Source organism: Bacillus rossius, chromosome 2 (genome assembly GCF_032445375.1).
Source record: "Bacillus rossius redtenbacheri isolate Brsri chromosome 2, Brsri_v3, whole genome shotgun sequence".
NCBI classification, from domain to species: Eukaryota; Metazoa; Arthropoda; class Insecta; order Phasmatodea; family Bacillidae; genus Bacillus; species Bacillus rossius.
Genome location: NC_086331.1, coordinates 117889470 through 117916650, shown reverse-complemented (window position 1 = coordinate 117916650; position 27181 = coordinate 117889470). Strand labels below are relative to the sequence as shown.

The 27181-nt window shown below is 34.7% G+C and overlaps 2 protein-coding genes across 8 annotated transcripts in view; one reads left to right on the top strand and one right to left on the bottom strand.

The window, feature by feature from the left end:
- LOC134529683 (uncharacterized) overlaps positions 1 to 16953 on the top strand; it is a 236620-nt gene extending 219667 nt beyond the window's left edge. For 2 of the 3 annotated variants that reach the window (XM_063364038.1, XM_063364037.1), the window contains 4 exons: positions 1049 to 1253; positions 4111 to 4256; positions 7838 to 7975; positions 14805 to 16952. In XM_063364038.1, the coding sequence (XP_063220108.1) occupies positions 1049 to 1253; positions 4111 to 4256; positions 7838 to 7975; positions 14805 to 15041 (726 nt within the window). In that variant the 3' untranslated portion in view covers positions 15042 to 16952. Of the gene's footprint in view, positions 1 to 1048; positions 1254 to 4110; positions 4257 to 7837; positions 7976 to 14804 lie in introns of all 3 variants that reach the window. The other variant, XM_063364036.1, reaches the window with a different exon arrangement.
- A 3966-nt stretch (positions 16954 to 20919) lies between these two features.
- Positions 20920 to 27181, bottom strand: part of LOC134529681 (synaptic vesicle 2-related protein) — a 77723-nt gene continuing 71461 nt past the window's right edge. For all 5 annotated transcript variants that reach the window (XM_063364031.1, XM_063364032.1, XM_063364035.1 and 2 more), the window contains exon 13: positions 20920 to 21166. In XM_063364031.1, coding sequence (XP_063220101.1) covers positions 21035 to 21166 — 132 coding nt within the window. In that variant the 3' untranslated portion in view covers positions 20920 to 21034. The remainder of the gene's footprint in view (positions 21167 to 27181) is intronic.

The following is a 27181-nucleotide window of genomic DNA, read 5'->3' as shown; positions in this document are numbered from 1 at the left end:
GAAGAAGAGTTCAGAGGTTTTGAGGCCAGCGCACCACTGCTTGTAAACCCACAACAGGGCCCTTGCCGTGAGGGGAATCAAACACACGAAGGCGATGTGTCGAGTAGTACCAGGCCTAAAAGGGCAACTGTCAAACCAGGGTGGATGAAGGATTTCATCACTTAAGGGGGAAGGGTGTTATGTTTAGTGTTGTTGTGTTATGTATAGTATTGTTGATATGTGTCAGTTGGCACCCGGCATGAGAATTGTGGAGACAGAGGTTGGCACACGTGTGGAGAGAAAAAGGACGGGCAATAATAATAGGACTCGGTGTGTGTAAACAAAGTGATGTAATTAATGTGATGTGAGTGAGATGGTTAGTGATGTATTAGGTTGTAGAGCAATAAAGTGAGAATTTATTAGATCCTAAGATGAAAATTCAAAGTTCCGGATGGTAAAGGAGTGGATCTCTTCGCCCTAAGAAGGCACTTCAGTCAAAGTCTAACATCAAGGTTAGCGAGATCGATAGTGAGGGCATAGTGTGATCAGAGTTCGTTCCAAGGGGAACAACTGTAAAGTCCAAATATTACAAGGGCGTACTGCAACGTTTGTGAAAAGATGTACCTAGAAAGAGACCAGAAAAATGGGCCAATGGTTTCCTCCTTCATCACAGCAACGGGCCGTGCCATATCTCACTTCTGATCTGCGAGTTTTTGGTCGAACAAAAGGTGCCTGTCTGTCCACATCAGCCTTTCTCTTCAGATTTAGCACCATGCGACTTACAGCTCTTCCCAAAATAAAAACCGTGGTAAAAGGAAGCAGCTGAAGGCCCTTCCAAAAGAAACCTCCCAGAAATGCTTCCAATCATAGAATCGACTATGTAATAGTGCGTAGCTAGCCAAGGAGAGTATTTTTAAGGAGATTTAATTCAGATTTGATGTAAGATTATTACTTTGTTTGTAATATAATTATTAAAGGTATTATTTTATCACTTCTCACATGTGGCTACAAGCAAGTGGAATACATCTGTAACAGTTTGAAGGTTAAGTTGAGTTTGTTTATGTTACAGCTGTACCGAGATGACGAGCCAGAATGTTCAGAGGTGTGCCAGTGTAATGAAGGCGACTTGCTGACATGCAACACTGTGTGTGTAGAGAGGCTTCCATGCAAAACAGAGTTTGCCTTCTACAACCACAAAGCACCAGCCTACCAGGCTTACAGAGGTCGTTGCCTTTGTTACTCTGGCAAATTTATATGCATGCGACCTTCACCAGGTAAGTTATCATTAGCAATTCATCACTATGCCATTAGAATAATTTCATCAATTATTACATTGTTATTTATGGAGTGGAGTGTTTAGGAGTTTTCAGCACCAGGTGCCAGAATCAGAAGCAACATGAACAGGCCTACCAGTTCTTAGGGCTGACTAAATTACTATCACATGTTATTTACATTTGGGCACCACTTTAATAATGTTTCATGCTTAGACACTTGGAGTTGCTGACTCAATGTTTTGTCGTAGCGGGGAGGGGGGGGGGGGGGGTTCGGATGGACGAAAAGGAGTAATTTGGGCGCCACCACGTGGAAGGGCACGTGGACTCGGCTACGAACTCTCGGCTCAGGGCCGTGACGTGACCCATGTGGGGCTAGGCTAATTTCCCCCCCTCGTGCGTCGTGTTCGTGGGCTCTTGAGGCGTCCCACACGCCCCGGAACTGAGGGAATTATACACGTAACCACTGAACCACACATTCTGAGCTAGTGATTTTATTACCAGCGAACTTGCACAGGCAAATTATTACACGGCACGTTACAAAAATGTTAAAAGAGTTTTACGTAAAGTACTAAAAAACACCGTTGCGGGTGATAACCAGTTTATAGGCTGACCAGGTCACCGCGTGGCCTGGCCTCGAGAGTCAATCACGTATTACGCGTACGAAATATCCGTAAACGGAAAACAAATATTTAGGCGAAAGAGTCTACCACCTGGAGCAGGCCTCGAAAAAGTTAGAAGGTTTTAGATTTATTTAAAGATGCGACGGAAACTAATGGATCAGTGAACAAAAGAGATGAAGTCGACGAGGTGCGCGGGCCGCCCCTACTCCAGGCGGCGAACGGAAACAGACTGACGAGACCAGAGCATCATGGCCGCCGGGAAGGGTTAAGTTCCCGCTTTGTTACCGGGCAGCCGTCCGGTAACATACTTAATCAAACAAATATTATTTAAAAAACAAACATAATTTAAGTACACTTATTTATAAATAACAACCTTTAGTTATGGTGTTATTTCTTATTAAAGTTTAAAAACTATTGGCGGGTAGTTCTGCTGATGCCTGCATGGGGCGCTGCGCCGTCCTTACTTACTAAAACTTGAGGCATGACAATTGGGGATATTTTATTACATAAAAAGGTTTATACATTATTTTTATTTTAATAAAAGAAAGGGGTCGTCGCACCGACTCTAGCACCGCCTCTTGCTGGGCGCCCAACACACACACACACACACGCACGGGGCGGGAGGTTTGAATAGAGGATGGTGGTGGGAGGAGAGGGGGGTCAGTTGCGACGTGACGTGGCACATCGGGCTAAGGGAGGGCGTAGCCCCGGTCGACATCAGTTTGAAAAGCTACTTATTTTAGGAGCATAAGCAGTAAAAAATTCTGAAATAAGTAAGGAATCAAACTTACATTTTATTTTAATTATAATAGGGTTTTTATTGGTATGAAAAAGTCTCAGTAAAATTTATTTACACATAAAGTTGCAGTCCTTTACTCAAAGCCATGCAAAAAGTATAAAATGTTTGAATCACAAAGATAATGATTAAAACATTCCACGAAAATTAGTGTACATAATTTTTCTAGCTTTATAAGTTCAGAACTAATTCTTCAGTCGTTCCTTGCACCTAACACTGCCTTGCATAGGTGAAGGATGCCTCAGGGAACAAATTTAAATAAAACGATGAAATCAAAAACTTGCGCAAAAAAATTTGGACCACTAAGGCTTTTTTTGTTCAATATGTAATTTCTAAATGGGTCCACCAACACGCCTGTTCAGTTTGTCTAACCCTCTATAAATCTTCTTGTATGTTGACATTATGCATGAGGACATAAGGATGAAAATGACTTTTAAAAGTTTAAGAATAATAAAAGTAAAAAAGCAAAGTCTGGGAATAATTTGCATTAAAAATTCAGTAATTAAATTGATATATTGTACACACATATATATATAATATATATTATATATATATAATCTTATGGATCTGTAAATAAATGTCACTATTGCTTTAAATTTGTTTTTATTATCGTAAAAGAAAACTAGTAAAGCTTCAATTACATTCGCTGAGTTCACTAGCAATTGGCCTACAAATTCATTCATTGTGAACAAACTCGCTTAATGAATCATACTGAATTATTATCTTGTCACTTGCTTTTCTCCAGTAAGTTAAGTCAAAGACTGGTCTAATGTTCTCACTACTCACTTGCTATTGCTAATCTTAGATTGATCTTTGGAGTCTGTAAACAGTTAAATACAAAAATCTTCAAAATATTAGCAAATGCTTATTAGTATTTAATTAAATTTTACATACACTCTGTTCAATGTAAGGTTTTATATTTTTGACAATAATTTCAGCATTCATTAAAATTTGAAAGCTCAACAATGTGACATAATAAATAAAACAAGAACCAAGTTTTGTAGAACCAATCTAGCTAATCATGTTTCAAATACTATCTTCTTAAATTGGTAAACAAAAATAAGGTATTTTGATGGGGAAATTTTTGTTACATTTACATACTATAACCGACCATATGAACCTACATATTATAGATGGTTTCTTTTGATGTAATAAGTTAACTATATAAAGTGGCATTTTATTTTATTAGTAGCAGATCATGTGAAGATATAGGTATCAATGTTTGCTATTTCTATTGTAATAGAAATGAGCAAAGTTCAGCATACACAATACATACGTATTTAATTTTACAAGTCTGGAGGTAATTAAAAAATCAAACAGTATTTTTTTTTGTTTCTGAGTTGAATTATTCTATATTTTTCATGGTTTTGGGGGTTCTGTCAACTATTAATTTTCTAAATTATTAGCAGCCCTGTTTTATGTCAATGAATGTGTGTTTCAGAGAGTTACAATTTGCCAGAAGGTGTATTTTTGTTCCTGGGCTACAGTGAGACTGATGAAAGTTTGCTGAAACCTCACAGTAACCTTTCTATTCAGGATGCAGTTTCATCTTTAGAAGCATTGATGCGTCAGGAAGTTAGCAACAAGGTAACCATTGTCATCGTTAAAATTGTTTTGTTTGACCTTTCCTAATTATCATTTTTATGCAATAAATTAATCACTGAACACATTGTTACATTATAGCTAATACACATGCTTAACTATAGAATAATCTAAGTAATTTGTTTGTTTGTGGGGCTCGGGTTTGATCTGTGAACTTTAACAATTAATATTGAAGACCCAATATTTAACTTCTTGTAAAAAAAATACCTTAATATGGGTATTAACTATATATCAGAGGCATAGAAATGTTTTAAATTGAGGGATACGGAAGGCTAAGAACTTAAAGGAACATATCGCCACGACAGACCTATAAATAAATTGTTAGAGAATTCAACCCTATGACATGTTTACGATTTTAAGGGAGTTTTTTTAGTAAAGTAGTTCTTTATTGTGGAAAAGGTTGTTAGCAGTTTTTAATTTTATTTGTACGTAAACATAATTTTTCTGTGAATAATCATAGGGTTTCCAACATGCAAGGACATCATATTTCATTGACACCTTAAAGATACTGACTTAAAAAATCTTAAATTAAAATTGTTTAGTAAATTTATTTTGATATTAATAATACAGCACAATTTTACAGACTTTTACTTTGTAATAAAGGATAATGCCATACTTATTAACATAACATGGCGCAGTCGGCAAATGAAGTATGGATTTGTTTGTCAAATTCTTCAAACAGATTAGACGCGATGGTGATTTTTCCAGTAATAGGCTGCAGTGGAAGAAGAACGTCAGGTACTACCATGGCGGTAGTACCTGTATTAAAACACTAAAATCCACATTGTTTATAGCTCCTGATAACATTCGTAATTTTATTATTAAATGTTGCTCCTTACTCCTTGCCCCTTATCTGCAGCATATACTCAAATGTACTCATGTACTCAAATCGGCAAAACGTCCCCTTCAGGCCTTTGATTATTTGATAGAAATATGGTGTTAATATGGTAATTTATATGTTAGCATGTTAATTACATTTCTAGATCATTTGGTAAAGTTTGTGAGTGAAAGAAATAAAGGAAGAAATTCGGGTTACCCTGTCATTTGCCCCAGAGACATAGTTATTTTCTTGTTATTGTTATCGGGCAAATTCCCACACCTAGGTGCCTGACTGTGCAGCCAGGAAATCATGTAGGGTAGAATGTTGGCCAGACGTTTCAACAGCCAATCAGGACGAACCGCGCCCTGGTGTCATGTGTTGCTCCAGAAACTCATGGAACACTTGTTTCATGTGTTAACCTTAGAAAGCTAACCTTGGAATTGGATGGTATGATTTATTTCCATATAAGGTAGTGTTTTTTGTGATAGGTCAGTTGGCCCATGGGGCTGCCTACCTCAGTTCCTCCTTGATAAAGGGAGGTACCTGCATTGCTCAACCATTTGTTGCTTGAGTGTTGTACTGGTAGGTCGCATTGTCGACAAATCACAAAACCCATGAACTGAAATGGAGACAGATAATTTAACTTTTCCTGGTCGTGCCAAACCGGAGTGTTTCTTAACATTATACTCACACCTGCACTTGCATACACACAGTGGAGTCTTGCTAATCCGAACCAATTGGGGCCACGACCTGTTCAGATTACATTTTCAGATTAGCCGAATAATTGCTGTAATACAGACTTAAACACTTTTAGAAGTACAAACTTACTAAACATGTTAAGACATCAAAAATGATTTTTAAAATAAAACAAATTCAAGATTTTGACGTGATAATGTCTTATAAATCGATGAACGCCGGCTGCACGCACGAAAAAGCATGACTCATTGTCACGTTCCGCCTGAGCCGAGCGTGCAAGAACCGGCCAACCACCGTGCGAGAAAATTTTCTATAATATCAAACAGGTTTAGGCGGGCCTTTTAAAAGCAGCAATTTAAAAAATTTGATTTATTTTTCCAATTTCGTCATTTCAAATTAATAATTTATTAACATTGATTTGATTTCAGTTTATTAACTAATTGTTCGTGATTATATTTAAACAAATTATTTAAATTAAATTTGCAAAAACTGTAAATAATATTTGAAAATTAAAAAGTATGCAATTTTTCATCAATGTTTTCTTATGACGTTATCACGTAAAATTATCGTCCGTAAACTGACTCTACAGACAACCCCCTTTTTCTAATAATATGTTCTACCTTAAATTCATTTGGATTAGCCAGATTTTTTAGTTAGTGAGTTTCATATTAGTGGGACTCCACTGTACATACATGTTTTATCGGTAAAGAAGTAACTAGAAAATCAACCCCAGGCAATGGCACAGACCCTTGGCGACAGTGATCTCCAGCGAAACCACCAATATCTGGCAGTTTATCGTACTTTAGTTGAAAGGTCTTAATTGAAGGACTTAATTGATGTATGTTTACATTGATTGTTTCTATAAATTGGCAACAAGTTTTAGTAATCCAACTTAAATCATCATAAATTTTGTATTGTATTGTGCAGAAATAAACTGTCCATGAGTTGCCAGCCATGGTCATTACGTAAGTACATATTAAGTTTGTGTTTCAAAAACTGATAAAGATTGTTGCACCCTAAAATCAAGATACTGTTACGATCTTCATAATCGTTGAGTGGGAAGAACTGGGCTCGTATAGGGATAGCCCAATTATTTATTTATTTTTGGACAGTTTTATTGACTGCTAATATTTAGAACACTAATACATAATCTTACTTAAAATGCCTACTAATCAATTACTCGCACTCAGTATCTCAAGTACTTACACACCGCACACCTCACTGGGCCGCACCCCTCACGCAACTCTCGCCGCAGCACTCCTCGTGGACCTCCGTCGCCGAACTCTCGTCGCACTCCGTCGCCGCTGTCGCACTCCCTTCGCCGAGGAGCTCACTTCCCTTCGCCGAGCCACTCTCGCGGAGGCCGGCGTCCAGCTTATATAGACCCTGGCATCCTTCTAGAAGTAACAAGCGCGGCTGGGGCCAGTCGCGTCATCCTGTGCTGACCTGACGCCCCAAGCGTCGAGAAGGGCATTGTTAGCTCACGCGACGGCCCGGGATGACGAGTCACGTCATCCCACGCCGACCGGATGCCCGAAACTTCGAGAAGGCCATCGACAGTTCGCGCGAGGCAGAGCGCCACGCAGGGAGCGGAGAGGAGGAGGGGGGGTAGCGACGAGCCTTGTAATCCGCGCAGTGGCCATGCGGGGCCGCCAGCCAGCTCCGAACCTGGCTGGCATCGCGGTCTGGTCTCTCGCGTTCGTAACAATACATTTACGATAACTGGAACTTTTTTGTAAACAGTTCTATTTGAAAAAAAAAAAAAGCTTTATTTATGAATTTTTATTATTTATTTCGATAAAAGTTTTAGTTCTGAACACAAAAGTTAGTTTGTCAACTAATGTCAACAATGTCAACATGACACAGGTTTTTAATAAAATGTTTTATTGATAGATGATAATTAATTGCTTTCTGCCTCCAAATTATCATCAGATGGAAAATATTATCAAATATGGGTAGCATATTTAATTTTTCTAGATGATTTCATTTTTAAAAGGATACATGTCATAGTTTTTATTTTTTTCTTATGTATTCATATGTTTATTTACAGACTTCGTGCACACTGATGATATACAACGTTACGAAGGATAACATGATTGTGAAGGCCAAACTGAATGCAGAGAAAGTGACCTCTGGAAGTCCAGAAGCAGTGCGTCATTCTTCACTCGACCATTTGATGAGAGAGAAGGTGAATCTTACTAAAGCTAGTAAACAAATTTTTTTCCTTCATTTTCAAAATAATCATTGCTGTAATTTCTAACAAACTAAATTATATTTCTGCTGCAAAACGTATAATTATTTAATAAGGGTGATTGATTTGGTTCAACATCATCTTTCATGATGGTGTTGAATTTTGAACTTTGTTAAAATTCAGCATAATGTAACACTTAGATAATGACATTGATTTAAGAAAATCATTGCTTATAATTAGGGGCCTGGAAAATTTCGGTGTTTTCAGTATGCAAAAAGCGGTACTTTTCAAATTAGAAAAGCGGTGGTTTAAAGTCGGTATTTTCGTTATGCAATGAAATTTTACCGGTATTTTAAATGTTGACTAAATTGTGCAGTTATTGAATATAATAGTTTACATATTTAATAAACAATCCATGTATACTAGGAATAGACTAATATGCATAACAGCCAATTAAATCCAAAACAGTTACACAAAACAGACACGTTGCTATAGATGTTTGCAACTACAATTTTTTTTTTTCGGCTGCCGATGCCACATGCTTAGCCCAATTTAGATGTTTGTCAATGGAATTTTTTGGGTTAAATGATACTTTAAAAATACGTGAGTATAAGTGATCTGCAAATACGTAGAATCCCGCTGATGCGACCCCTCACGGTTCCCGGAAAAACGGACTTATAAACAGAATGGTCGCAATAGAGAATTTGGGCCAATTTCCCCCCCCCCCCCCCCCCCCCCCCCCCCCCCCCCCCCCAAATATATCCAAATACATAAAAAAATCGCCTTTGTTCGCATAGATTTCATATTCAAATAGTTATGGAGTAAAAAAGACAACTTTTTAAAATTCATTTTACACCTCGGACTCGCATACCCTGAACAATGGGGTCCGATAAATACTCGCGCTAAGTGAATTCGCGTCACGCGAGTTAGGCTATGCTAGCCAGCTGGTGGTTATTTTCGTTCAAAACGTGACGAAGGAACTTGTGTGGATCAGGTAGAAAACATTCGGCTATAAACGAAAGATATAAGAACAATGCTATCCTGAAATGCTGTGACATGTTTTTTGGAGTAGATAATCACAGCAACAGACCGACAGGATGCGCTCCCGCCCTTGCCGTCAGCGATGTTTATTTTGACAGCTCAAGCAATTATCTTGTCCACGTCCCTTCACAGCGTAAAAAAAAAAAAAGATAAAAACAAGTTGGAATGCAGATGGAAAAGTAACTATGCAGTAAAATAAATATATTTACGGCCCTGCTAAATTTTTCTATTCAATAAAATTCGAGGTATTAGTGATTTTTCAGCAGAAACTGCTGTGTGACTAATAAACAAATTGTTTCATAATAACTTAAACTTATAAAGTATTTATTAACGGCGAAGGACAGTCGTATAAGCCCATAAAAATATTTATTTTACCGAGAATGGACTATACAACCTGGCTTTTGGCGCACCACGCGGTGTGGGAGGGGAGGAGGATGCTGACAGTTTCTCACGCAGAAGGTTGAAATAAGGAAGGGAATGTGTTGAAATGTTAGGTGGAAAAAGAGGGGGGGGGGGGGGGGGGGGGGTTTACATGGTTTGTGACTCTGGGAGGGATGAGTCTTGAAGAATTAGCAGGGGATGGGAGAGGTAAGCGTCGCGTCACGTCACGTATGACGTCAAGCCGCCGCTACCCGCCAGCCTGGCCGGACGAGTTTCTTACGCGCTCGCAGAAGCTACCTCAGCGGCTTTTCGTGCGGGCGGGTAAGATAACATGACCGCTGAGATGGCTTTTCGTGCGATAGTGGACGCGCCGAGCTCGGCTAGACACTGCCGCGTGGACAGTTGAACACAGTGCCCAACAAAGTGTAACAGACTTGTTTTTCAGCCGATTTTACTCAAATTTACGACTTTCTCTGCTCAAATTTTTCACGGTTTCTCAAAAAAACGGTCGTATAAACGGAATGGACGCATCAGAGGGGGGTCGCATCGGCGGGATTCTACTGTAATGATACTTTTCGGGGATATATTCGCAGTGTAATATAGAAATGTTGTGGTTTTCGCGAATGTACTTACTTTTCGTGTTTTCATGCGAAATTCGCGCGAATTTTCGCAAAATTCGCGATCGCGAAAAATTCCAGGCCCTACTTATAATGAATATTACCTGTGGTAAAGTTACTAAAATAAGAGATGATGCATTTATTGACTGCAGCCATGTCTTTTTTCTCTATGTCTTCTCAATCTAAAATTGTTGCACTCTTAATATAACTTGAACTGTCTTCAATTTTTTAAAAATTCTATTAATGCCAGTTCACCTCTCTAAAATCACAGAGACTCTGGTATTATGGTTTTTCACAAGACCAGACAGCATTGGTCTAGTTTAAAATGACAAAATGGAATGTCTTGCAAACTTTTTGAGTGGAGTATCATTTGAAATGTCAAATGTAAATTTCAATGCACTATATATCTATTTGTACTCAATGATACACTAGCTAACAAATATTTATTTGTATTAGTTGCCATCACCCGCAGTTTCGAGGCTAAAACCAGGGTGAACATACTGGATGCTGGCGTGCATTGCTAGATAGGTATTAATTGTCTGGGAGGGCACCAGGGTGCTTATTCTAAGTTTATTGTTTCGATAAAATTGTCGTTGCCTATCGATTATCGTTCGCTCTCGACAGTTTCATATTCTAAGTTTTTCTGTGACGTCATTCTTAATGTACAAAAAATCATTACGAACTATAGTTTCATAGCAAGAAGGTACAAGCTATCGAAAGCCCCACACAATGCACATTTCTTGAACGGTTTTCATGATTATTTTTTGCTTGTGCACCTCTGTTCTAGTGCAGATCACAATTCAGCATACCCAAAGTCTTACCTAAAACCGTAATAGAACATGTTCTATTTTTCTGCTATACCCACGAGCCGAAGTTGTCATGATGGCAGACCCATGTGTGATATCATACACTCGTTTATTATCTCTTTCATTAATATATGGGGACGAACCAAATGTATTGGTGTGCCAAATGACACTTTGTGATAAAGGAACTATTCTGGAATACATTTTGTAGACTTATATAGTCATGGCTATAAATAATCACAATGCAATATTATGCAAAAAAAAAACTGGCAGTTTGTTAATGTGTAACTGTTGCGCAAAAATCCATTCCAGAGTTAAATAGTTTTAGAATAAACTGCTAATTTTTTTTTTTTTTTTTTACTTACAGTTTGGGTTATTTGATAGCAACATGTTTATGTTTAAATAGATAATCAGTTTCTTTGGTCGGCAACTGCATTGGCTGTTTTTCTGTTAGTACTTAAGGTATCGTATGTGCAAAGAAACAAAATTTTTTGCGTTATTCTGCTATACAAAATTTCACAGTGTCATCACAGTTGTGAACTCAATTTTTAATCACGGGAGTGTGTAACCTACATAGTTTATTACTACACTTCATCTTTGTTCTACCAACCTGTAAAATTTTGATTCTAAAAATGATAACCTATTTTAATACAACACATTTGCATTTCAGAAAAATTTGTTTTATTTATAGTACTTAAGAAATATATAAGTTGTTTTCCATTCGTTACGTTGCCGCTGTGACGTCAGGCCCACTCTCAAGTCTCAGAGAAGGAGAGGAAATCAAAAAACCCGATATTATCCGAGCAAGTGCAGCATTAAAGGTTGATTAATTAACACATATAATAAAACATTATATTAATTTCTTTATACCTTTACCTAAGAAAACTACAGATTTCCACATTGATATTATACGCAACTAATTTGTACTTTAAATTTTTTTAAAATAAAACTTTCAGTTCTTATATCAATGTAGTATGAACTTAAATTATTATGCTCTGTTCACTTTAAAAAGTCTAAGTCATTCATTGCTCATGATAGAAGATATTGGCCTCAAAATAAAAACAATAGGTACAAAATATAATTTTAAAAAAATAGTCAGTGTAACTCAGTACATGTGATAGAATTGAAACTTCTTTGGCAATTCAAACCTCTACCCATAAGTATTTCGTAAGGGGTAAAACAGCAGATAGAGAGAGAGAAAGAGAGAAAGAAGACAATTTTCTAAATAAACATGAATTAACAAAATTATTACTATCAATAATGATTAATAAACAATAAATATTTACTCACTGTTGGAATAATCACACCATAAAATGTTATACATTAAGATATTCAGGACCGAAACTATAGCATGAACACAATTCTAACTACAATTTATACTCTTTAAAAAATACATCAACTTCAATAAATTTTATTTTCAACCACATTTTTAATATTCCTAGTATTACTCAGCAAAATATTTATACAATTTAATAACAAGATAAAACAGGACTGAGTTTTTTGGCTTTCATTTCTTTTTAAAGTATATAAGAATCCTAACTTTTTTGTATTTATTAGAAATTTTATTAAAATAGAAATAAACAAATAAACATGAATTTACAAAATTATTACTCACTTCAAAATAAGAGCTCTGGGTATTAATAATTATTGATCAATCAATATTGATTAATTAACAATAAATATTACCTACGGTTGAAATACACACACCATAAAGAAAATTTGTTTAGTAAATATCAAAGCAAGGATTGTTTATAATAAATTAGTTTTTAATTTAATTTTATATCATGTATATGTTAGATATGATTGAACATTCTAATTGACTGATTTTGTAGTTCTGCAAATATCACCTTATCATTGAGTTGTAGTGCAACAGATTCTGCCAATAGGCTACATAGAAATACTGTAATGCTTTCATAGGCATTGATAATGTTCTGCAGTTGAATGAATGAACAATGAGTAACATGTCAGCGGCTCTGTGACGCGATAACTAAACGCGGACCTACCTCATGTTAATTCTTTACATTATAACCATATTGCCACAAATAACATATTTATATGCTCGTGGGCTCATAATTAGAATATGGTGTGTGGTTTAGTTAGTCAAATAATAATTTGTAACAAATAATCACCCTGTCAAACTAAAGCAAGCAAAAAATATATTTTACAAAACAAAGTTTACAAGAAGACATTAAAATTTTTAATGGGTGTTTCATATGTCAGCTCTTATTCAATATTTATGTCAATAACTATTCAACTTAAATTTGAATTTCTTTAATTTTATTTCAAAAGTATTCTGTTGCATATTTTGTAACATTTTGCTAACAAGGAAAGCTAAATGGATTACATAACTGAAACTTATATGTTACTTTTTACCTTAGGATGTAATTAATTTTTTTAATAACTTAATTTTTTTAGAAGCTATGAGTAGTTTCCCAAAATATCTAAAATATTAGATATTATGTAAAAAAAAGTTCAAAATATTTTATTTTTAATTCATCAAAGTTATTCTTCTACAATTTAGATAGGTACCATTTTACAAAAAATTTTGATAGGATGGATTAATTCCACATTTCTTTGATTCTGATTCCAAGATTTTCCTAGATTCCAGTATTCCAGTTTCAATTCCGATTCCAAGTTTCATTTTCTTCCTGAATGAAATTATGGAAATGCAAGCAGAAGGTAAACCTAAAGTAGAATACTTTAGAAGCCTTAATGTATTTTCTGATATAACATGAGCCCTTAATATATTTTCTCTTCCAATAAATTTTTAATTGGACAATATATGTAATTTACCTCTGAATTATGTTTTCATGTACAACAGAGCTCATTTTACAAATATTCAGAAAAAGTTGAATTTATATTTGAAAAGAAGATTGCAAGTATTTATTGTAGAATTTCCTACATTCTCTCTCTCCCCCCCCCCCCCTCCCCCACCCACCAAAACACACCTTTGGAAGCACATACTCATAATGAAATAAACATGTTAACATGCAAAAAAAAATTTTTTTTCAAGTCTATTAATTAACCCCTGTTCATTATCAACAAATTTGTGTAAATAAATGAAAAAAAAAAATCATTATAATCCAGTCCATAGTTTCATTTTATTCTGTCATGAGCTTTAATGGTCTGGTTGGTTTGTTTGTTTGTTTGTTTGTTTGTTTGTTTGTTTGTTTGTTTGTTGTGTTTTAATCACTTTATGTACACTTTGCTTGAAAATTCCAAATGACAGATATTTTCATTTTACTTTGATTAAATTCATAATAAATTTAATAAGAATGCAAGCCATGGCAAATGTGTCAACAAGAAAGTAAAATTTAAATTATACATTTTATGAAACAAAGACTGCTTATGCACAAGCACCAATATGTTTCACACAAACAATAAAACTTGAGCATTCCTTCATACACATATTTCTTTGAAATTATTTATGGTATGATATAAAAAACTTAAGAGAAATAAGTATAAGAAATACTTAAGAAAAATTAATCTAAAAGGTTTTTGAACCACAGTTATTCATCGACATTAGAGATGTAAAAACTTAGGTTTACATGTGGAAAGAAAAATTAATGTTGCATATTTTAAAAAAATTGTTAAAGTGAGGTTAAGTGTGTTCCTAGCAAGTAAGAGATTAACTTTTTGTAGTGTATTTTGTACTAAGCTAAAAAAATGTAAACAAATCCATTTCCATTTTTAAATACCCATGAAAACTGATAGTGTAATCTATTGGAAAAGCAACACTATGTAATATTTATGATGCCTTCATTTATTTATGAGTATAAGGTTTGCAGAAAAAAAATTCATCTAATGCACCCTAGAAAAAAAACCATCCAATTAAACACCCGGGAATCTCGTAAAAAGGATAGGTAATTATGATCCCAGTGAGAATCGTGGCATTGAACAATTGTGCTGACCCATCCCTAATTTTTAATAATGAACTGAAAGGTACAGAGCAGACTTAATAATTTTTAATGTGGTTTTTTGTAGAATGAGTGTGCTGGACCCTTGCACAACATCAGTGAGAAGATAAATTCTCACCACCCAGAATTCCACACGCATCTTCTGCTATCTATTATCAAGATGGCGGAAGTGGAGGTGAAAGTACCAGTCGAGAGCAGCGCAGCTCTGCAGGTGTTCTTGCCGTTGAAAGCAATGATGATGGCGCTGGTTTGCCTGTTTCTCCGCTGGTGCAGCACCGTCCCAGAATGTCTGCCGCACTCGTGACAACTCAGCAATTGAGAAACTTGCAGTCTACATCACATCTTCTCAGCTCTAAACATTTAATATCTATGCGTTATCCATCCGCAGTTCAAATCCATGCATTCTTGCTCGGGACGAGATCGCGTGAACGGAATAATTTTTTGTGTAAAAAGTGGAAAACAATTGAAAATTTATTCCTATCATAGAACTGATGCACAAAAGATCGTAAAATCAATATGATTCATATAATTTGTCCACTTGCAGTCCAACTAAGTATGAGTGTACTTAATTATGTAGGGCCTACAAGAAGAAACATAACACACAATTTTGAATGAGAAACAAAGCATTTTGACTTTAATCTTATGAGCATGCAGAGTGAACAGCTGTGGTTAAAACATATTTCTATTCAGGAAAGATTTAAAGTGTGTGAAGAAATTTGCATGTAGCAAAGAGTTTTGAAGTACAAACTTTACCATGAAAAATGGTAAGCAAACACAAATTTGGTACATTGCAACAGTAAGTCTTAAACTTTTGTTGTCATTTTGCTAAAAAAAAAATGTTTAGAACTACAAAATATTTTCTTTACAACTGATGCCAGATGAAAAGATTTGTTATATATGCATGCCATTCGCAGACTCTTTTATAGACATAAAGTAATATAACTGGCAGTTCCCTTTCATGCATTGAGCTTTCAATTATATATTACTTATTGACTTGATTATGCATTTTAAACACTATTTTGTGTAATTTTTTTAATTATACATTGGTTCGCAGCAAAACTTTACTTTACCACTGTTAATTGATGTTATACGACTGAAGCCGTATTCCTCTCCGATGTAAACAAAACATGCATGAAGATAAGCAGTTGTAAACTTGTATGATAACTCACATTAACTATATGATGGTTGTTTCGTTATGAATGACTGTGATGTTGTTTACCATGTCGCAGAAGAATGTAATGATTTCAATGAACGTCTTCCTTAATATCACTGTTTGTTCCTTCCAAAGTGTACAACTTTTAAAATAATCTTTTTCGTGTGAAATTGAATCATAGTACACAAATTCACACCAGAGATTCAAAGTGTCAAATAGTGCCAACAGATAAATTGTTTCAAACTACTCGTGATGAGGATATGGTGAATGATCTACACTCCTGGTGTGCTCAATGCATGTATAGGGTAAGCACATGTCAAGAATACAAACTGTTTTCTACAAATACATCTTCATTTAAGAATTCCTTGATATGACTTTCGCACATTGTATAAACGGCATTTACAGTGTTGTAACTTGTCAAATAATTTAAGAAGTTAATTGGTCATAATAAATGGAATATAGTAAACATTATGTTTTGACATAGGTACCTATATTCTGAAGGAAAAAAATAAGCTCAGCTGAAGCAACTGTATTCCAAATATTCTTAGTACTGATAATGCTTGGTCCACAGTAAAAGCTTTCACGCTGCTTAAATTGCATCAAGATTAGTAGTTCTTGCTATGATTGCACTTAACTCTCTTCGAGCATATGAAATATGTGATTGCAAAACCATCCAAGCTAACCCTCTATACAAAAATATGTAAGAAAACCATGGCTTGCAATTGGAGACTTCCAAAAAACCTTAAACGTAAGCCCATTAATTTTATTTAGTAGAGGAATTTTGCTTGAGTCTTAATAATGTGTGTACAAAGATTCAAAAATCGCAATTATCACCTGTATGCCCCTGCACTGCTAAAAATGTACGTACATAATAGAGAATTAAATTATTAGCAGATTTTATATTTTTCTCCCATCCATTGAGTCAGTAGTTAAGCATGCAATATCTACACGAAAAAAAGTAAGGCTGAAGTAAAATCTTCTGTAAACCCTACTAGACAAACTAGTTAAGTTGTTGATATGTGTAAAATTTTATTGAATAAACATGTTTTCTTAAACAGGTGTGTATTATTTTAAGTACGTAGTTTTAAAATACTGGTGCCCATCATAACCAAGTCATAATATTCTTCAAGTTTAATTGTTAACCTTTTCAACCAGGAAATATTGTAATGAAAAAAATGCTTACACGTTAAATATTTTGTAAACTTGAAACAGATATGCAATATGCAAATGAAAAACACACTAGGAAAGGGAGTAAAATGCAGGACAGCAATTTAATGCCATCACAAGTGTGAAGGTTTACTAGGTGGTGCAACTGCTTGCCTAATAGCAATCAGGCAAAAAGTTGTAGACACTTACACATACAACCATAAAGTTGTATTGTTAGAGGTTGCAATTTCTTGTTATCAATGCAGATAACTAATAAATTGTATGTAGTCAATTTTTAATTACATTCCTAGTAGTACTGTAAAAAAATAAAAATTTAATATTAAAGTGAAATTACTTTTTGTTTACAGAGATGTGCATTTCCTATTTTATTTAGCTGTAATATCAACAAAACTAAACCAAAATGCCTCTGTGATTATGGCTGTTGCTGCTGTTTCCAAAAAAATGAGTAACAAGTACTATCGTTTAGAATGTGTAGAGGTATTGAGGTTTATATCTTACAATTAAGAAATAATATTCATTTGGTAACATGAAATTACTTTACCAACACATAGTCAAGGTAAATGACTAGTTGTGGTATAATCTGTTTCTGTTCAGTATCTATTACATGTATGATACTTTTCCTTCGCTCCACAATAATGGATAAGCCCAACAAAAATGTCTATTTTGCCCCAGAATCACAGATTTTTGTTTAGTTGCAAATAATTATACGATAATCTAAAGTATTACTGTTCCTAATATTCCTTATGTATACCCATAAACACTAACATGTTCTTCAAACCTACCTGTCAAGAAAGCATCAACATTCTTTTTAATTTACATCAAAACCCTTCTTCATGGTTGCTTTGCCCTTCCTTTCTGCAGTAAAAGCAGGAGCCACCACAGAATGTTCAAAGTAACCATTCCAAACAACACTGGCTGCACCAAAACCAGCTTTTGCACAGTTCCAAGGAAAAATAAGTTTATAATAAAATTACAGTGTTAAATTCCTTGCTCTACTGTTTAACGAGCAACATCAAAAATAAGTGCTTGCAATCTCTAAAATAGGCATAGCATATATAAAAAGTATGCAAGAAAATCACAAACTTGGAAATGCACTATTCAGTAACTCTGTGATGCACAATGGCAATGCTTAGGTTGGGATTGCAATTAGTTCACTCGAGATAAATGTAAATAATATGTATATGAGAGACATTTAAGCTTGACATGTGAATTTCAACTAGATATTCATCACAAGGATGTAAAACATACATTTACTTGAATGAAAGCCAAGTGTTCACATTTAACTTTTGTTTATATATTACATCAGCTTTGACCTAATCACTGTTTGTGAACATGTAACATCTTGTTTGTAGTGTATGGTGTTTTATTTAACTTGATAATTGATACCTCCCCCACACCTATCTCGTCTACTTTTGTAAAAAGTGGTGAAAGTGAGAGTACGAACGCCCAACTGTTATTTACATTGTTTCTGGTGGAACATAATGTTCCATTAGCTGTTCCGGACCATGCAAGTAATTTGTTTCTGGTTTTATTTCCCGATTCTAAAATAGCCCAAAAGTATGGATGTGCACCGACAAAAACTTCTGTGTTAGTACAGTGCATAGCAAAACAAACTAAAGAAGAAATTGCATCAGTTTTGCAAATTTCAGAATTTTCATTAACAACTGATGGCAGCACAGATAAAAATGTGGTCATATTGTACCCAATTGTGGTTTCACTTTATAGTGAAAAACCTAACCAAGTCTTTACATTTTCGTTATCTTTGCTGGAATCTTCAGACAACACAGGTGAAGGAATTTTTACTGCCACAGATCCAGAGCTTTTTTCATTGGGAATATGTTGGGAGAACTGCATTGCCTTTTCGTGTGATGATGAAACACAATGATGGGTGCAAACAAAGGAGTAATTTCATTTGCACAGGCTAAACACCCATTTATTTTTCTACAGCACTGCTCAGAAGGCTTCAAGTCAACTTTGTGTAAATGTAAAACAATTTTTGGTAAAGGTGTTCTACTCTTTAGAGAAGAGTTCTAAATGACAGAATACTTTGAAACTACACCAAACTGTCTGCGGGAGTAAACCTCACAAATTTTTAAAATGTTTCAGCACTAGATGTCTTTCTCTTCTTAAATCTGTTAAAAGATTGTTAGAACAGTGGGAACCTTTGAAATAGTTTTTTTTTTTTAACAGATAGTAATCTTGGTGCAAGCAGTTCTCAGTATGAGTTCATCAAGTCATTGATGCAAAATCCTTCTACAAAACTCTGTTTTATGATCTTCCTTGAGAGTACACTTCCTCTCTTTAATGCTGTGAATGTTTTCTTTCAGCAAGAAGCCCCTTTAATTCATGTGTTAAAACAAAAATTGCAAGGTCTTCTCAAAGAATTGTTGGTTCTCTGCAGTTAGGTTCCACATCAATTACCGATGTTAGCTTCAAAAAATGAAAGAAACACCATTAAGATGACACTGGTTCCAAGTGTAGAGCACAGTTAAAAGACTTGTAAGCCAGGTTGATGCTCAAAAATTCTATTCTTCTGTGCGTGATTTCTATGTTTCAGCATGTAGTTACATGGTAGATAATTCTGATTGAATGGAGTTCCTGCAACAGGCTGAAGTCTGTGATATTTCTTGCCAAGAAAATGCTTCCTATTCTTCAGTCCAGTATTTCACTGAAAGATTTCCAAAGCTTGTTAATACTTCAGATTGGTATCTGTTGGAACAAGAATTTGCAATGTATCAATGTGAAACTTTTTCGGATGATATACTTAATGCTGAAAGAATGGATGTTAGCTGGGGGAAAATTTCTACTCTCAAAAATGTAAGTAGCCAACTGAAATTTAGAATATTACCAAAATTAATCTTGGCAATTTTTACAGCTCCTTACAGCAATTCTTCAGCAGAGAGAATTTTCAGCAGTGTTAATCGCAACCAAACAGAATTTAGGTCATCTTTGTCTACAGCATGGGTGCTCTAATGGTGCAGAAAGTAAAATGCAGTTCATCAAAAGAAGTGTGCTATAAAAACACATTTACTCCAAAGTAGATTGAAGAAGCTAAGCAAGCAACAGTGTGAATGCTATCAGGTGATAATTAGAAGGTAAGTGTGTTGAAAAGAACATAAATATAATTACTGATTTTTTTTTTCCCAGATATATGTTTGTATGCATACCTGCATCTATATTTAATTATTATTCAGTGGATTAGCTAAGTGTACATAGTGTTTTGTTAATTCAGTATAAAATTTGTAACCTATTTTTTACATATGTTTTATTGCATTTATAACTGATATTACTGATGAGTGTGTATGGAGGTTGGCAGCACTGTCAGCTTAAGGCTGTTTAGCAAACATTTTGTACTCTCACAAACCTATTCTCATAAACGTAATTACCTTTGTAACCTAAAATTAAAAACAATGTGAAAAAATATTTGATAGCTATCAATGATCTGCTTACCAAATATTTACCATATTTGCATATCAAACAAACCAAGTTTGTACCTTTATTATGAATGTGCACATTGTGGATTGGAATAGCAGGATGCTTTGAACGCTAACACTTATTTGTTTGTAATTTAACTATTGGTAATGCAGAGTGAATACATTAGTTGCTTGGAAGACTGCAGTCATGTACATATTGTTGTGGTATTTTTGATGGTCCTTCTGGTAATACACTTTCCTTTGTGTAAAACATAGTGAAAGAACCATATCCCTATTATTCTCTTAAAAACTATAGTCAAAAAAGCATTAAGCTAAACAGTAAATGTTAAATGAAACATAATTTCACTGCCAGTTGTTTTTGTCTCAGAATTATTGATTATTGTTTATGAATTTTCATCTAATGAATAACTGTAAATAAACTATGATTACCTCAACATAATAAATATTTTATTAAATAATTAATAAGTACAAAAGATAAATACCAAATATAAAAACACCACGCAAGTTAGCACATTTATACAAACATGATTTTTATAATTTTTGTTATTGCTGTGAATATTCCTTCATGTCCTTTCCTTTCGTTTCAATAGGCAGCAAGAGACAAGCTATTCCAGCCAACAGAGCAGTGATGCCATACACAGACATCGCAAGCACCAAAGATGACTGCATTAGAACCTAGAGAAAACAAAGAAAAATGTAACATATTGTGAAATTACACTAAAACAGAGAACATCTAGAAAATGATCCAAAGTAAAATTATTCATTAGCATCAAACAAACACTTCAATATTCATGCATGTTGTATATCAAACAAACAAAGAATGTGTAAAACATATTTCATTGTTACAAGTTTCATCTATATGGACTCTCTCAAAATAGTTAAGTAAAAAAAAGGAGGCAGGTACAATATGTTCTGTGAGTGATTCCTCCATAGGGAAGATGATTTGAAACTTTTTTTTGGATATACCCCATTGCTGGAACAATGTCAAAAAAAAAACATTTCAAGGCAAATACACTATTAAACAATTTTTCAGATAACCATTGTATGTACTTGATGGGTCACCTCCTAGTGGTTGGCTAGGAAAGCCCTCTGTGTGTATCATTGTAAGCTTACGTCGTTAGCGTACCTTTGTGTGCTTACTGACCACGATCCCTAGAGGCCAGGGAGAAGCGGGAATTTGTCTTCGTTCCGGCCAATGGTGTGACGCATGCATGAGTGCTTGACATAGAGTCCATCACATGTTTTAGCTGCTCTAGTTAACTTATACATATTGAACCTTTTACTCTCTATGACTTCGCGGTGTGCCCACCCTACCATCCGGCACACTCTTTTGTGCTCCAACTTTTTATTCATTCAAGTAACCGAGCGTCAATTGTTTCGGTGTAGAGTATTAAGTAAATAAAGTTTTAAGTAAGTAATTTGCAGCAGTCTGCAAATTAAATAGGATATTTTTATGTGATTCTTTCAGCAGTCTTTTTGTAACGTACATTAGACTTGCAGTACAATGTGGTTGTCGAGTTATATAACTTACCCCCCTCCTCATATTAAGTTTTATCCGCAGTTCATCGAGGAGTGACACCATCTGACACAAAAAAGTCATTTCAGTTTTAGTGAAAGTAGTAAAGTTTTGTTTATGTATCCCACAGGTGAATAAAAGCATTGGCTACATATCTAATTTTTTCTAACTTCCTCTCAGCTCCCTATTTTACACGTTCATGTAATGATTAGTAAATCATTGAAAATTACCTAATGCTGTCTTCTCCCTTCTTTACTTCAACCCCTTATGCTAGTTCACTCAGATAGAAAAAGAAAATGGGCAGGAAGTATCCCAATGTCAACAAAAGATTTTTTTTTTTTTATTTTAGTTGTAGACCCTAGTCCCTTTTTTGCATGCATCTTTATAACAGGATGCAGGGATGATCATTCCAGCTTAAAGAAAACCAATGGAGATTATAACACATGCTTAATATACTTTTAAAAATTGATCTTAATAATAAAATACTATGACTTAAAACTACATCTCATGAACTGAAGTATTTGTACCAGCAAATCTTTATTATGTGTATATGAAGTACCTCTTTGGACAGACCTCTTGACTGTTAACTTCATGGATACGGTACTATGTTCTTTTGTGTGTTCTTTCTTTGCAGAGTCAATTTTTAGCTATCACCAGTTTGTAACATTGCAAGACCGTGCCCTTCCCAGCTTTTACAAGTATTTGTTAAAAGAATAAATATTATGGTTTCTCAGTATTACAGTCAACCAAGTGATCATATAGCCTTTAAGATCGTAGTGACCTAGTTTATCATACTTTCCATTGTGCTGGCTTAGTTATTATTTATGTACGAGTTTTAAAATGGTTTTAAGACAGCAAGTATTGGGTAGAAGGAACGAAAGACGGGCGCTGAAAGACGATAATTTATCGCATCCGGTATAAGAGAGAAACAGATGTTAGCCCAGACCGTGGGAATATCTGACTGGTGAATCCCAGAATTCTGTGTTAGATTAAAAGGAGAGAGAAGATGTAAGAGAAAGACAGAGACATGTTACGAGTGAGGGGAAGCCCTCAAAGAAGGGGTGTTACTTAATCGTAGTTGTAAGGATAAATGTTATAGCCAATGGTAAGGCAGTATTTTGGGGAAGTCCCCAGCTAACCAAATTTTACTAAGGGTTCTGTACTTTGCTGTGTTTCACTCAGTCATTGGTGAGGGCTGGGCCAAATGGTCACGCCGAATAGGCGGCTCAGTGATAGGATTGTTGCGATAAGAATACAAGAAATTCATTTTAGACGTTTTTATTGGGTAATTAATGTTAAGAGTTTAAAGTCAATTAACAGTCATTAACAGAATTTTATGCCCACTACTTGCTATGTGCAACAATCGTCAGGAAATTTTTCAAGTGTTTTCGTTTGTGCAAGGAACAGTCATCATTAGAGGCACAATTACATGGTAATGCGCGATAAAACAAAATAACACCGAAAACCGCTTGAAAACACAAAATAAAACGAAATTGTGCGAAATCCGCGATATGTCACGAAATTTCGTCTCTCCTGATTATTTACGTTTTTTTTTTTCCGTTCTGTAAGGACAATTCACTATCTTCAGCACAATCAAATATTTCTGACAGTAACTAGCAGCCATATATATTATATGCGACGGTGATTCATTATAGATTTTAAAATGAAGTCTCGGAATTAACGTAATATTTTCTTTAAACGGTAATCTTGTGTACCATAATAATTTAAGATGTTGATAACTATGATACAATGGCCGCCGTTCACTTTCTGATAATACAAAAATAACAAACGTCCAAAATATGTTTTTCTAAGATTACGTTTTTAATCATAAAAAAAATTACACACTAAAGCGCATTGCTTTTACTGTTTATTTAAAATAAAGTACGTAGGGTACAAAAATAAAATTAACCCTGCTTAACGTAACGATTGTAAATAATAAATAGTACATGTTTATGTCGGTATTAATTTAGGGAAGCCTACGATTCACTTGTCCTTCTGGACATACCCAAATACTCACGTTGGCAAGCCGTATTTCAACAGATGAGAAGATGAGAGAACCAAACACCCGATTGTGCATCTTCGGTTTTTTTTGTTCATTGTAAATAAATATACAACTCATGATAACTAAGGGTCAATTAGGTTAGGTTAGCTACATTATAAATACTTTAAAACATTGTGGACGGTTGATTTGGTTAGGATAGCTACATTAAAGATACTGTGAAATCACGTAAACGGTTTCCTAGCCCTGGAAAGCTACATATTAAAAAGTTATTTGCTAAGCAACCTTAAAATGATTTTACAGTATTTTTAATGTAGCTATACTTACCTAATATAACCAACCATCCACAATGTTTTAAAGTATTTATAATGTAGCTAACCTATCCTAATCGACCGCAAAATTTAATGCCACACCGGTTTATACAATGAGATGGAACGGAAAAAAAAGCGAGCATGAACTTCGGGGAGCATCGGGATTGGCTCTCTTGTCTGAAAAGAAGGCTTGCCAACGTGAGTATTCGGGTATGTCCAGAAGGACGAGTGAATCGTAGGCTTCCCATTAATTTACACGTACATATGTTGGCATTCGGTATGCGTTTGTATTCGCATCTATTCTCCATTGTTTTGATCTTTCCAGCACGGCAAGTTTTTGCGTATTAAGAGGTTAAATTTTTCCTATGTGATAAAAAAATTTTGATAATGCCTAAAACGAAAGTTTCTGCCAGTGACCGATCGAAAGAATTTTCCAGCGAAGGATTTTATTTCAGTGATAAAATTTTAATGTGCAAATTCTGTAACTGCAGGCTAGACTACGAGAGACGCGATACGCTTGTGAAACATGTTGCGAGTGAGAAACATAAGCGTTTAAGGCAAAACTCATCTTTTAAACGACATCCTTGTGTAAGAGTCTTTAATGCCATTAATTTGCTGTTCAACCCAAGAAATGTGAGTAGGGTTAGCATAGAAGATGCAAACATACAGAAGTCTCTGCATAACTTGCCTTCTGTTTCCCATCTTCCCATTGATACATTCATACATGGCTATGTTGCTTTCAAAAAAATAATTGAGGATGAACTTTCATTGCCAGAAACAAGCCAAATTGATGTTGCAAAGGTACTGTGCTCCCTTAAAGGGGACTACAGTGAATTTTCTCAAGCCAGTTTAAGGGCAATCTGGTTCCCAACATCAAATGTTGATGTAGAACATTCATTTTCCAGGTACTCACTGGTAGTTAGTGACAGAAGACAACGTCTCACTCCAGAAAATGCGTAAAATTTAACTATGATAGAATTTCAATAAAACCGTCTTAATAGTAACTTTGTAAGTGCTTAATTGTGTAATTGTGTAGTGTATGTGATTGTAATTAAGTCGTGAAATTTTTAGTAGTTATTTAAAAGTTTGAATTTATGAATTTGCAAATGAACTTAATTATCTATGAATTTGCAAATGAACTTAATTGTAATTAGATCATGAGGTTTTAGTGTTTATTAATATTTGTTTTAATAAATTTGCATGTCGTACAGAAAAGCAAGAAAATTTTGCCGTGGGTATTTTGAGCAAAAAAATAAAACCATATAACACCGAAATCTTTATTTCTTTACACCGAAATTTGTCTTAAAATAACACCACAAAATCTTGACTCTAGTCATCATCTTAGCCGGGCATGATTGTGACTTGTTACAGCGCAAAGAGATCAGACAGGAATAAATAATGATTAGCCTAACAATTGGAACTCCCAGCGGTAGTGAACAGTCACACACTACTCCGCCCTCCCTCTCCCATCTAGAGATAGCATAAGAGTCTGTAATTGTCGCCACAAGAACGAAAAACACGTACACTTTAATCTGACAATGGGCATGACTTTACCGGTAGTACAACCAAAATCATGGTATACCCAAATCTGTGGTATACACTACTGTGTTACATAACTGTTGCTACTTTTTTGAGAATTTTGGTAATGTTCAATGGCCCTCAAAGTTCCAATAATTATAAATACCATATAAGGATAGTTTTCTTAAATAATTGTTGTACTATACCTCATAGTTGTGTATGAAATCAATAATCGGTTAACTGTGTAAGCTATACTTGTACCAACTAAATTCGCAAACTCAAGGATGCATTGCACTAAAGGTAAAAGTTTACAAGCGTAAAGTTTAAAAATGAATTTTGTATGGTAAATTCACATCTTTCTGCATATTAATTCCGGATATATCAAATTATTATAACTAATACAAATCTTTTGTAATGAGTGATGTAACTGTTTGAAAAATTCTGATAGTTAAGTATTTTGTGATTGAGTGATTCTTACATCTCTATGCTCATATTTTAATTGTATTATAATCAATTTTATTAATCTGGTTATTACTAATCTACTGTTTCAGCAAATACCTATGTAATTTATACTAATAAGAAAACTATTTGTGGTAAAAAGGAGTGAAAATATGAAGGAAAAAAACTATAGGAAAAAGCTATTTACATTATTTAAAACTGAAATATATAGTTTTTAAGATTTATATCTGTTTTTAAGATATACATCTGTTGGTCTATTTGTCTGTTTGGTCAAGCATCAGTGGAAAATTACTGAACAGATTTTGATGAAACTTTTTTATTAGTAAGGTCTTTGGCTAACTTAAGCACTACATATAGTTCCAAAATTCCAGTCCTAAGGGGGTGGAAAGGGCATAAATTTGGTTAGTATGAAAAATAGCTCCATAGCTAGTAAAGTGGAATAGTGGAATGTAAGATATTGGCTGCAAACTACGAAATAAACTGCTTTGTACCATTTAGAAAAATTCCATCCCTACAGAGTATAAAAAAAAAGTTAAGTTTGATTTTAAGATAAAAAAAAGCATATCTCAAAATCTAAAAGAGCAGGAGGTAAGAAACTAAGCATGAACAACATGCATACAAAGTATTTTTTTTTCTTTCAATTTTTCTCCATTTGGCCATTAAGAGAGTGAAAATGGGGTAGGTTTTGTTTTATTATTAAATTGAGACCTCCAAAGACAATAAAGGGGAAAGTTATAAATTGCAACCAAACATGACCAGACAAATTTTCCTATTTTGCAAGATTGTACCTCTTAAGGCCCCCCACAAACGATCAGTCCGAACTGTCAGTTCAGACTTATCAGTTGGATCTTAACAGTCGAAACTGCAAGGACGGTGGACTAATCAGC